The following is a 13616-nucleotide window of genomic DNA, read 5'->3' as shown; positions in this document are numbered from 1 at the left end:
AGGCTATGTAAGAAGGAAGAAGAATTATGACTTTCTGCAGCAGTGGAGTTCCAGAGACCCTAGGAACTGAGGTCAAAGCCCTCAGGGCTGTTAGCTCCATGGAAGAATTTAAGAGTTGAGTACGTATGAGGAAGAATCAAAACTGGGAGGCAGACATATTTCTTGGTGAGGAATTCTTTCCATAATCAACTTCTCATCCTGTATTTTTTTTCCATGGACTTGAGCTTTAAATATTTGAAACATGTATAATTATTAGATCCTACTAATGCATGAGATGAGGCAGTGGTGGTTGTAACAATCCCTACCAGCGTGTAAGGAAAGGCTTCATGGAAGCGAGTGGCCCTGAAGGGTGGCCTGGCCCGGTTAGGCAGGTCTTCATCATTGAGCAGCGGCCTCACGTGAGAACGTTCTGTACTGCCTTCTGTTTCTGTTTCACCCCATTAATTGTGCTAAAGGAATGCACTTGACACCTAGGCTGGGTAATCTCATTTAGCCCCAGTGGCTGCAAAAGTACTAACGCCATTAATTGAAGCATTTCAAACTGAGCCAAACGCCACACTCCACAAATGCAACAGGCCTCCCTCCTTTACTGATTATGGGCCCCCGAGGGAGTCTGTGTTCACACAGTCCAAATGTGTCCCACCAAGGCAAGAGATCTGAAAAGGAATGTATTGCTCTATTACCCTTTCAATGCCAAGGCCTTCCCTTCTCAATCCTATTCCCCTGCTGTCTCCTGACTGGTTTTGGCTCTTTCACAAAAGAAAATTAAGAGCACAAATATAAACATCAAGTTACAATACAATTTCACAAAGTGCCAAAGTTAATTTGAGCATCTGAAAATTAAAAATGACACAGTTGCTTCTGGATAACTATCCATGGTAACTCTGCAAGAAACAGCCACAGAAAAATCCAGGTAGATCCTATCCAGGGCAGCGCTGGAAGCACTGATCTATAGGAGAAGGAGGAGGGGAAAGGGACTTACTAACATACCGAGCAGAAAGTTCACATATCTACTGGCTTCAGCAGCCTTGGCTGATGGACCATGTCATACAGAGGAATACAAACTAAAAGCACTGCTATAGAGGATTTTGAAAAATTTTGTTTTGCTTTATTTTGATTGATTTGGTGTTCTTTGGTTTCCTGGAGCTGCCCCATCGTTTTCTGCCCATTACAAGAGATACCTAAGGCCCCAATCTTATCCATAATTCTTGGACACATTGCACCCTTGTTTTGTGATAACCCAGAGTTCTCTCCCTCAAAAAGTTTTCTGGACTTAGGTTATGTAAATTGAATTGAACTTTCTGAAATGAAAGATCAAAGTCATTTCCTCTTACTTCTTTGTGGTGCTTCCTTAACTGTGAAAATTCTTAGCAGTACAGCCCCATTCAGTGTACGTGTGCTGGCAGAGAGGAGGGAGTTAAGGAAGGGCTGATGTCACCAACCACGAGGACACCTGAATCCACTCACTGTCAATAGCTAAAGGAATGTGAACAGATATCCTGCACACGTGAGATAACCAAGATTCTACATCTGAGTTTAGGTGTAGCAGAAGGTTCATTTGCCATCCTCTCCTGTCACAAGTGTTTTGAGTTTTCCTTTCAATAATAATGGCTGCCGTTTGCTCAGCACTAATTTACTCGATATTAGACACCGTGCTGAATACCTAGTAAACATTATTTCATTTGATGCTGGCAAATAGTCCTATGAGAAAGCTACTATCTTTATGCATATGCCAAAAAAATAATTTCATGAAGACTTCTCTCAGAGAGAAACTTTAAACACACACACACACACACACACACCTTTAGTCAGTCTCTCTTTCCCTGTGTCACAATTCAGTAGTCCTGGTAGCAGTAGATAAGCAAAATCAATGTAGGATGTTTTACCAATAGTCCCACCTAGAGGCAGGACGATGAATAAGCTAGAAAATATTTTTTCATGTTTCTTCCAGAAAGGCTCCATTTGATCTTGAACTTACTTTGTGTTAACGTTTTATCATTTTTCATAGTATTTTTTGCAAGCTATAGCAAAGCAAGAATGAAATGGGTCCACTAAAGATGTCAGTGAAACGATTATGGGGTTAAAACAAGAAGTGGGGCTGGTTCCCAGAACTGTCTGTTTAATCTCCAATGAGTCACTAGACATATTCCTGATAAACTTCAGAATAACCACATCAACAAAGACTCTTAAGGCCGTCTGATTTTACCATTCCTGTAGAATTTTATCTAAAGAAAAGTTTCTTTCCCTGTCAGACTTCGTATTGTTTATACATCACAATCTCTCCAGTAAGGGCCCACGACCACTCCCATCAACTGAAATATCTTCCTATTAATGTTTTTAATGGTAATCAATATTTAGCCCATGAAATGTTCGTTTGATCTACCATTGTTTAGATATTCACATTTACGATTACTCCTGTGAAGCCTCACCTCAGAGGACCAGCTGATCCCAAGGAATTACCCAGGAACTATGGATGTGTAATAATTTAGTCTTAAACCTGGGTAGTTCAGTATTGGGTAAGACTTCTCTTAGCTGCATAATTGCGGAGGAGAAGATGAATGTGGAAAGATGTTAATATATCCAGGGTCATTGACACAGTTAGGACTTAAACACAGACCTGACACCAAAGCCCATGCCAGTGTATTTTTCAAAAAGTAGGCTGTGAACTGCCTGCATTACAATCACTAGGGATGCTTATCAAAAATGTAGCTTCCTGGGTCTTACCAAAGAACTGCAGAGTCAGAATCTCACGGGTGGATACCAGGCCTCAGCATAATTATCAAGCACCCCTCTGACTGTTAACATACAGAACCGTATAGCCTCCTGATGCTGCAGGAGAATTACAGTGCACAAAAATGTGCGGGACGTGCCGGAGCGGGGTACACAGGTTTCTGATGTTTCTGCTGTAATCACTGAGCAATCACAGGGTTTCACAGGTGACCCAGGTGGCCTTGGCATATTCAAGACAGGGCCAGAAAAGGAGTTTCTGTTGTCTGTGGCCATATGGAGATGAAGTTTGCGCTGTTCCCAAGTCTCCAAAGAGAATTTGGTGCACGAAAAAAAAAGAGCAGAGGTGGGCATGGAATAAAATGAGAAAGTGAATTTAACAATTTGGGGAAAGTTGAAAGGCTCATTGCAGGGCCCAGCCTACAACTGATCAAAAACAATGAGGCAGGAAAAAGATGGGAACGTGCCCCAATCCTCACCTATTTTCCTCAGGCTTCCGTGGATGTTGCCATCAGGTGATTAATTACAGCATTCCCTGTTGCGTAAATGCTTAGCAGCAACTTATGAAAACAAAAACTCTTCCAGGAGGGTAAAATGCTTCTTCTTCTAAAACAATCTGCCCAAAAAACTCACAGCTGAAAATTCATCTCACTACATTTCCCCACTCACCACATTCTATAGAAAATTCTAAGGCATGCAGATGAGCAGGGAATTGACAACGGTGCTCAAGGCTAGAAGTACTATTCATTTGAAAAGAATGCTGTCTTGAATCAGTGGACCATTATTCCACCAGGTTTGTGTCTGGGTGATTCTAAGATGGATATGTTTTTCTTCCCCAGTCTCAGGAGGCTCAGGTGCTGAAACAATTGGCAGAGAAGCGGGAACACGAGCGAGAGGTCCTCCAGAAGGCTTTGGAGGAGAACAACAACTTCAGCAAAATGGCAGAGGAGAAGCTGATCCTGAAGATGGAACAAATTAAGGAAAACCGTGAGGCTAATCTAGCTGCTATTATTGAACGTCTGCAGGAAAAGGTAATCATAACAGAGTCCTGAGCAGATGCACGCATTCATATGCAACACGGCCAGATGAACTCTCAAATGCCCAAGCACCAGAGACTTAATCAATCTCTGCTGCAGGTGCAGAAGGCACCTAACCCCATGGGCAGGGTTTCCCGGGGTAGCATGGCCTTAGTGGGCACTGAAGCATGGTTGAGGAATGGGAGTAGGACTTAAAGCTGGAATTCTGTCAGATTTTCCAGTGGTGAGTAGATTGCGGGAGGCTGATTCCTGCTTTTCAAATGTATAACAGACTTCGGTACAAATCTTAGGAACCCATCTACTGGAAAAGTATTAAATTGGAAATATTAACTATTTCATACAATCAGTAATAAATGACAATAATATATAGTAAAATAATAAATTTAGTCTAATAATTAATATATAATATTAAATATGCAAAGGTTTTTGTCAAAATATATTTGGACATATTTCCATACATTTGGAAAAACATATTTGTCAGAAAAGGGCAGAATATTTATGGACAGCGGAAAACTCATTCTCTCCATGTAGGAAAATCTACACTAAAAGCTAGGAGGGGAAGTTCATTTACTCAATTTCTGGCATCCTGGTGCCTTTCTTCTCACCAACCTGAGCATATAACTATTCCCATCAGTCAGGATGAACAGTCCCGGAAATCCTCTAGAAATTGTTCTTTCAGAACCACTGTATCTTTTACTCAGGATAATTGTGAATCAACCTTCATCTCTCATCCTAGGCCCTAAAAAAATAAAAGCAAATGGCATTGCTAGGAATGGGGCATGCTGATCTTATTCCAGGATTGGCAATTAGACCTTTAATATCCAGTGCAAGATTTATATCAATCCAAGTGATGGGATGAATTGGGAGATTAGGATTGACATATGCACACTGATATGTATAAAATAGATAACTAATAAGAACCTGCTTATAAAAAAATAAATAAAATAAAATTTTTAAAAAATTAAATTAAATTAAAAAAAGACATATCAATCCAAGGCTATCCAGGAGCATTACTGTTTTTTAAAATTACACATACTCAAACACACAACAGATCCTTCTTGATTTCAGTTGTAAAATAGTTCATAAAATTTGCATATTTAACTATTATTTCCAGAAGTGCTGGATTTTAATGGGCAATTTATGTTTCTCTGTGTATTTTTCTTCACCCACCCCTCTGGCCAGCTCCTTTTTTCTCTCTTCTCACTCTCACCCAGAATTGGTCTCCTCCCTCCATGCATACATATTTGCATACACACTTGCATGTCTACATACATGCATACATGCATACATACAGTTTGTCCTGGAAATAATCAACCTGTGGAATGCTTAATATTCCTGGCATCAAGCTGCAGAATCTCCAGGGGTGAGACTCAGGCATCCATATTTTTTTTTAACTCTCCAGATGATTCCAGTATGCAGTCAGGTTTGAGAACTAGCGGTTTGTAGCCTGTTCTGATGTAAATCTCAGCTGACAGCATTTTATCCTGTGCTGAATGATGCAGCCCACATCATTTTTAGGGCCACATTTTCCCTGGAATTCCATAGCTAAAGAGACAGTTTTCAAATCTAATAGAATCTTTGACCAGTGACAGCCAAGATCTGTTATCTTCTCAGTAAAGTGGAGACACTCCTTAGAGCATACTAACTTTACTTCCATTTGTTGTATTTTAAGTACATTGTAGATTTTTTGTTGACATATGGTATATGTGTTTGTATGTACACATGTATGTATGCTTCTTCCTAAAATAAGACAGTTAGTTTTTTATTGTGACTTTTTCTGAATGAAATTACTGCAATGAAGTTAGAAATTAAAAAGAGGATCAATAATAATAATTATGCTGAAAGTGCATGAAACTGCCAATATAACATAAGCTTTTCTGGAATCTCCCACATCAAAAGATGATTATTACTGAAATGACATCTATTAGTGAGATAGTCATGAGGCGACCACACTAAGTGCCCACCATTTTGACAGCCCTCACTGGCCCTACCGATTAGCCAAGAGATGTGATACAATTCCACGTGAGCTTTTGCAGCGATCTGCCTACCACCCAGCCCTCAGTCCCCCTCCTCTTCAATTAATCAAATTGAGCATTTGAGCAGAGCATGTCCCTTGATGGTGGCTATGATGGTATCCTCAGTGTCATTCACTGATGAATTCCCACAGACCTCTCAGAGTTCCAGCCATGTTAGAACAAAGTCTTTAGATAAGACTGAAAGCCTAAAGCAAAATCAATGCTGGTTGCACTTTAGAACCTACTGAAGAGCTCTTTAAAATGAGAGCTTCTGATGTAGCTGTCTGGGGCGGAACCCAGAGATCAGCATTATTTTTAAAGCTTACCCATAGGCACTCATATTTAGCCAGGGTTGAGAAGCACTGAGTTAAAGGCTTCTTAAATATGTTTTCTTATGTTTTCATAAATGATATTTAAATCTTTTTTATTTTTTGTTCCGTAAACGTGTTCCTTCTTCCTTCAACAATGTTACACTCTTTTTTTTAACATATATTACTATTCATTTATTGAATAAATGAGCACCTATAAAAATATAAAAGCACTAACATGTGAGTAATATGTGGGCAGGTACTGTGTCTATATTATTCACCACTGAACACACAGTGCCTAAAATGTGGAAGAACTCAACAAATATTTTTGAATACATACATACATACATACATACATAATTCAGTTCATGATCCCTCTTCTCTCTCTATTCTATTCCCAGGATTCCTTATGCCTCTCACAATTTCTACTGTCTCCTATATGAGAACATACCCTATGATTATTAGTTTATTAATCATTCAGTTAATAATTATTAATGATAAATGTAGTTGTGATGATGATGATACATTTACTGAACACATGACACATATTAGCTTTGTGCTCAGTACAATTTTGAATGTTACACTGTTTTTAAATTTCCTTAGCACTTCATCTCAACACTCCAACTTATCATATAGAAAAGAATCAAATGAAGAGGGTGTGAGAAAAAAGATGCCTGTGCCACAAAGACCTGCATTAGGCTGATCTGTTTCAGTCACTCAAATTGAGTGACATAAATAGTCACGCTCAGGGCTCAAAATCGTAGTCTATGGATTATGATTGACACTGTGGTAAAATTAAAAATGTTATTATTCTTGGAGTTTCTATTTCTAAAAAATAGAAAGAGACAGACAGAGAGAGAGGAAACACCTATTCTCACCATACAGAAAGGATAAGAGACACGTTCTCCTTCTCCCACGTGTCCTTCTTCCCCTAACCCACTAGACAGTATCCCACAGAAAATTCACCACCTGACCCATTTGGAACCCTGGGTAGTAGCAGCTCTCTTATCAAACCCAACCAGGAACTGTAGTGAGTAGTTAATTTCGAAAAATCAGTTAAAGCGGGTATAATCATTTTGACAATAGATACATTCATTAAACATATACCTTTAACATCAAACATTTAAATGTACTTCCAATGACAACCTTTGAATGTGGACCAGGACCTGTCTGAGAAATGGATCAGTAAATTGGAGTTCCATGTCCTTCTCTTTCCTTGCGTTAGCCACACCTATATCACATTAGCTATGATTTACAGTTTCCTTTTTTTTAATTGCGTGAAGGCTAAAGACATATGCAAAATAATCTGGATATAGAAAGGATAAAAAATGTTTTTTCTTCAGGGAGTAACATTCTGTGATTCTTTTTCTAAGAGATGATTTTGATGATATATAACTCTTTAGATAGAGATTTCAACCATTATCAATTTCCGTCTGTTGTAACCGTTCATTCTTCTCATCTGACTTTTTTTCTTTATCATTCTGATTCACGAATGCTACTTGTGTAACTATTTCCTATGGAATATGTCTGATAAATGAATAACGAAAGGAAAAAGAGGATTAAACTAGCTTTCACTGATTTCTCACCATAGGCCAGGCATTTGACACATACTATGGAATTTAATCCAAACCACAGCCCTAGAAGGAAATACTGTTATCAACCCCATTTCACATCTAAGGAACCTGGTCCTTAGAGAGGTTAAGCCATTTGGCCAAGGTTACAAAGCTAAGCAGATGGCAGAGTCTCGGTTTGAACCCATGTCTTTTTGACTCCAAACTTTTATACTAGGCTAAAGCTGTAACTTTGGCCATCCTCAAACACTGCATAGTAAGCAGACTTGGCAACGGCATTGGATGTTGATAGTGCCCCCATGACCAGCGTCATCTTCGTGTATGACAATGTGCTTTCCTGCACTCCCGACTCACTCCTGACCCCTCTTTTGTACTGCAAGCTCATAGTTATTAGTAAAAAGAAGGATTCTGATGATGTTGAATCTCATCTTGCATTTAAATACTCATATAATAGGATTTCATGGATTGGAATTGATACCCTAGGTCATCTAGTTCAAGCCGCTTGTTTAGATTTGATACCTAGTGAGGTGAAGGGGATATTAAAAGGTAAAGTAAAAGAAGGACCTCATATTTCTTCGCTTCCAGTACAGAAATCTCTCTAATAACATTTTCTCCGAGAATCAGAATTTTTTCCTAAAACCATCTCTTACACATTTTTGCATATCAAAAGAATAGTTGCATACAGGTGCTTAAGCACTATTATATTGATGGGAGCAAGAGAGTAAATTGTAGAGAACATTGTAAATTTAGATCTGCTTCACTCTAACCCAGCGTGTCTGACAGTGCCTGGCAAATATTAGAAGCTCAATAATGAAATGAATATTATCAAAGAATGGACTTGACCTCTTGATGCGCTTTCTCAGAGTATCACAACTTCCTCAGTAACCTCTTACTCAAGGTCTGACAATTGCCAACATTTTGATGATTAAAAAAAAAAGAGATTATGTTGAAAATTACATGCCCCCTGCATATCTGCCTTTGATTCTCCCACATTTTTATACAAAATCACATTACAATTTTGAGGATATATTTGATGATTTGAATGTAAGGTTTTCAAATAATAGATTTACTAAAATACCTGAAAATAAACAATATTTTTCCCAGAAGCTCAGCATTTATTTAAATTTCCTTTTTTTTTCATGTTATCTCAAGCTCACAGATTATATTTGTTCTTTCCTATGGCAAAATCCATTTCTTTGCAACTAATTTTGAGCTGAATAAGAAGTGTGCTCCAAAGTAGCCTAATAATACTGATTATAATCTTTCCTTTTGAGTTTATATGAATCTTTAGACTTGAGGCTGGTTTTTTTCCTAACATAGTGATGGTCTGGGCTTTCTCTCAATTTTTGTCAGAGCTCAGGTCTTACTAATTAGTTTCTTTCTGCATGAGAAAAAGATTTTATGGCATCTTTTTCCTCACCGTAGCAGAACAAAAAGAAAGAAGAGTCAGCTGCATTCATGCTAGTTCCCCTGTGACATTTCCAAACAGGACATGATTTCTCTATACATACTTTTTCCCTCTTCTCTTCATGGCTTTTGAATAATGACAAAAAGCTCATTTAAACCAATTAAATAAAATTGCTTTTAAACTCTTTCTCTAGAATCAACTTCCTGTTTACTCTAACTCTGTACCTTTGAAGGAAATGTAGGGCTGTACATGCCTTTCTCTCCCAGAACCTACATTTGAAAAGACACCTTTTTCCACACAACTATAAAATTTTCCCCTCACGTTCACATTGAGGCTACATAGCAGTGGTTGAACGGGGGCTGCATAGCCAGGCTCCCTGGGTTGGAGTCTCAGCTCTGCTGCTCGTTAGTTTTGTGATCTTGGGCAAGTGACTTAGCCTTTCTGTGCCTCAGTTTCTTCATCTGTAAAATGGGCACCAGAATAAAGCCTCCATCACAGGATTGTTTCGAGGATCAAGGAAATTAATACAGGTAAAATCTGTACCTATGCAGAACTGGTACATATTAAGTGCCGAATAAATGCTTCGTATTATAAGGAACCTATAAGCAGAGACTCCTTGAGATTAATAGAGCTTAATGATAAGATTTACTTTATAGCTGGTCAAGATCATTGCCTCTGAACTAAAGGAATCTATAGAGCAGCAGTCCCCAACATTTTGGCACCAGGGACTGGTTTCGTGGAAGACAATTTTTCCACGGATCCGGGGCGGGGGGTGGAGAATGGTTTTGGGATGATTCGAGTGCATTACATTTATTGTGCACTTTATTTCTATTATTATTACATTGTAATATATAATGAAATAATTATACAACTCACCATAATGCAGAATCAGTGGGAGCCCTGAACTTGTTTTCCTGCAACTAGATGGTTCCATCTGGGGGTGATGGGAGACAGTGACACCCGAAGTGTGTTGCTTGTGTCCAGTCTATTCTGTAAGATGCAGCTTAATTGTCACTTGCCACTCACTCATAGGGTTTTGATATGAGTCTGCAAGCAGTTGATTTATTATGGTCTCTGTGCAGTCAAACCTGTCCGCTAATGATAAGCTGTATTTGCAGCCGCTCCCCAGCGCTAGCATCACTGCCTCAGCTCCACCTCAGATCATCAGGCATTAGATGCTCATAAGGAGAGCGCAGCCTAGATCCCTCGCATGCGCAATTCACAGTAGGGTTCACGCTCCTGTGGGAATCTAATGCCCCCGCTGATATGACGGGAGGCAGAGCTCAGGCGGTAACTCAAGCCATGGGGAGCAGCTGTAAATACAGATGAAGCTTCGCTCGCTCGCCTGTTACTCACTTCCTGCTGTGCAGCCCGGTTCCTAACATGCCACGGACCAGTACCTGTCTGTGGCCTGGGGGTTGGGGACCCCTGCTATAGAGCCACAAGAAATTTCTGGAGCTGCAGGGGAAAAAAAATAGCAATATAAATAATATTCTAAATAGAAAAATAAATAATACTAATAACAATTAATATTTTAAAAATTCAATTTCAATTTAACACCCACTTATTTATCACCTATGATAGGCAAGCCCATGTGCTTATAATCATCCAAGGCAGAACTGTGTACTAAAAATAGAATTCCACCTTTCCTATCAGTTCCCTTCTCAGAGAGTTTAGTTCCCAAATCAAGTTTAGTGCCCCAGATCCTCATGTAAATAAACATCTATTGATCATGCACTATGTACAAGAGAACCTGCTGGGCCCTGCAAGTGGAACAACAGTGAGAAAATGCAGCCCTGGCCCTCAGCGAGCTTCTAAATAAGCATCTGCCTAAGAGAGCTGATGAGATAAGAACAGAAATGACCAAAGCACAAGTTAGAATAAAACGGCTGCCACATAAAAAGGGAAGATTAATGCAGGTTTTCAAATGGAAAGTGAGATAGTTTTCAGTCTCATGAAAGTCTTCACGGAGAAAGAGGCAACCGCTACAGGGATTAAAGAGTCTGTTTACTTACTATCCTGGTGGATGGAGCTGGAAGACTAGGAAACTCAAGCATTGAAAAGTGCATGAAAAGACAATTCCGTTAAACCGAGAAATCAAGCAGGCGTAGGATAAGGGTGGAGGGTAAGACTGGAGAGGTCATTTGGACTCAAGTTTTGAAAGACCTTGACTAAGGGGTTAAGAATTTAGGAAGTATACAAAAAGTCTTGTCCCTGCATCTCATCCTCCCAAAGTGTCCACTGGCAATTATAAATCCCTTAAAATGTTAGGGAAAAGGAAAAACACCGTTCAGAATGATAGAGAAGACAGTATGATATTTTATTGCTATTCTCTGGATTTATACAGTAATTCTAATAGTCAAAATTCTCCTAATCAAAAAATAAAAAAATTTTTTAAATTCTCTTAATCATATGTTCTTTTGTTCATCATTTTAGTCAAATACAGTGATAAAATTTTTTTAGACACTATTAGTCTTCTATGATCTCCTGTAATGTGACCCTTATTGGGTTCCACGTTTTCCTTTCTTTGAAATGAGAACATTTCCTAACGGTAGAAGCAAAAGAGGGTTACTTCCGGTCAAGCGCATAGTAGCCAAATTAGTGGGCTGGCCCTCCTAGTTCTCTGTGGACCAGGCGAGGCTCCTGATGTCTCATCTCCCTTCGGTGTTTTTCAGGAGAGGCATGCTGCGGAGGTGCGCAGGAACAAGGAACTCCAGGTCGAACTGTCTGGCTGAAGCAACGGAGGGTATGGCACGCCCCACCATTAGTAAAATCCCCCTGCCTATATTATAATGGATCATGCGATATCAGTATGGGAAATGTATGACATGGTTTAAAAAGAACTCATTATAAAAAACAAAAAACAGAATCAAAAATAAAAAAAAATAAATCAATGCGGTCTCTTTGCAGAATGTTTTGCTTGATGTTTAAAAAATACCTTGGATCTTATTTTGTAAATACTTACATTTTTGTTAAAAAATACAAGTATTGCATTATGCAAGTTATTTCATAATCTTACATGTCCTGTAACAGGCTTTTGATGTTGTGTCTTTCCACTCAAGTGAATTTGCTAGGTCTGTTCTTTTTGAAGCTCCCCATGTCTGACTCCATTCCCTGCCCTTTTCATTCCAACAGAAAAATGAGGTCAATAGACAGTCTTTGGTGCTAGAAACCCACCATTGCCTACTGACCTAGACAGCTTGGTAATCTCTGAACTTGACTGAGACCATACCTAGATCACAGGTATTACAACTCCACACAAATCACCACGTTTGTCCGCTCATAATCTACTAACTGCCTAGGAACTACAAAACCAGGCTAAGAAAAACCATGACTCGTAGCATTTACTTCTGCTTCTACTGGATTATGTGCTACAAATGTGCTTTGGCTTTAGAAAGGGATGGATGAAAAAGACAGATCTGAGATCAATCTGGGTAGAAGCAAAAAGCTGAACCTTTTAAAGTGCTGAACACAGATCCTAACCCAAATGGTTCAAGCAGCCGTGAAATCGCTTTTCATGAAGTGGGCTTATTCTCTAGTTTAAGTTCTTTTGATGGAATGAATTAATGTGTCAGGTGGCTTATTTGTGGATGCCATGATTGGTGATGTTCATTTTAAGCTCTTACCTATAGTACAAGTACATGATGCTACTGAATATTTTTCCACTTGGAAACTGTGAGCTGATTGTTGCATTCAAACACACACGCAAACAAAATCAAAAACACTGCGGACTTTCACTTAAGCTGGTCTTTCTTCCCCAGTGTGAGGCAATCCTGCCTATTTAAAAAATATTTATATATATTACTCCATCTATGAGGGCTGATGCAGTCAAGGGGGCTAGGCAGGGCGTTTGTGCCAACTGAGAGAATCAACAGATACCCACCATAAGTACCTATCGCAGTTTTGAAGTCGTTTCTCCCCCAACTCCCAACTCCCGAAGGTTGCTGCCTGCATATTTACTCTTCATTAGTGCTATTTTCCTGTATGTCATTGTGAGCAAGCTGTGATTAATAAAGAATTGGAGTTCTGTGAACTAATACAGGTTTGGTCTGTTCTCTTGCCCCTCCGTGTGTCTGACCCTGGAGTTCAGATTTTAAAAGGGTGGCCGTTGGATTAGGCAATCTCAGAAGCAAAGACAGTAATTAGAGTTTGAAGGAAACCAGGGCCCTGCTGATTCACTTCCCTTCTGGAGCAGCAGGAAGCATCACTTTTCTCTCTCCCTCTGACGGGCCAACACAGCAGGAGAGGGCTGCAATCTGTTCCCCTTCAAAACATTCAAAATTGAAGGAGATACCACAGGTTCAGACTGATAATTCTGCAGGAGAGAGCCCCTCTCAAAGAGCTTGGAAGCTTCCTGGCACCACCTCACGTTCTCCCACGCGGCCACAGGACACCTTCCCCAGCCTGTTAAAATGTGATTTCCCTGCCATACTGCCGAATTTTGCACTGCCAATAAACACACTGCACACACGGACCCAGCGGGGGCGTGTCAATGACCCAGATGGATACTGAAGGACCAAAGGAACCACATCCAGTTTTAGCAGAAAATC

General features: G+C 39.6%; 1 protein-coding gene across 1 annotated transcript in view; it reads left to right on the top strand.

Annotated features, from left to right (window-relative positions):
• The window catches only part of STMN2 (stathmin 2), a 50825-nt gene extending 37722 nt beyond the window's left edge, over positions 1-13103 (top strand). The window contains exons 4-5 of the mRNA XM_082363646.1: positions 3567-3758; positions 11742-13103. Coding sequence (XP_082219772.1) covers positions 3567-3758; positions 11742-11801 — 252 coding nt within the window. The 3' untranslated portion in view covers positions 11802-13103. The remainder of the gene's footprint in view (positions 1-3566; positions 3759-11741) is intronic.
• Positions 13104-13616: the final 513 nt, after the last annotated feature.

Source organism: Balaenoptera borealis, assembly GCF_965194805.1.
Source record: "Balaenoptera borealis genome assembly, chromosome: 17".
In the NCBI taxonomy this organism is placed as follows: Eukaryota; Metazoa; Chordata; class Mammalia; order Artiodactyla; family Balaenopteridae; genus Balaenoptera; species Balaenoptera borealis.
This window is presented reverse-complemented; position numbering and strand designations above follow the sequence as displayed.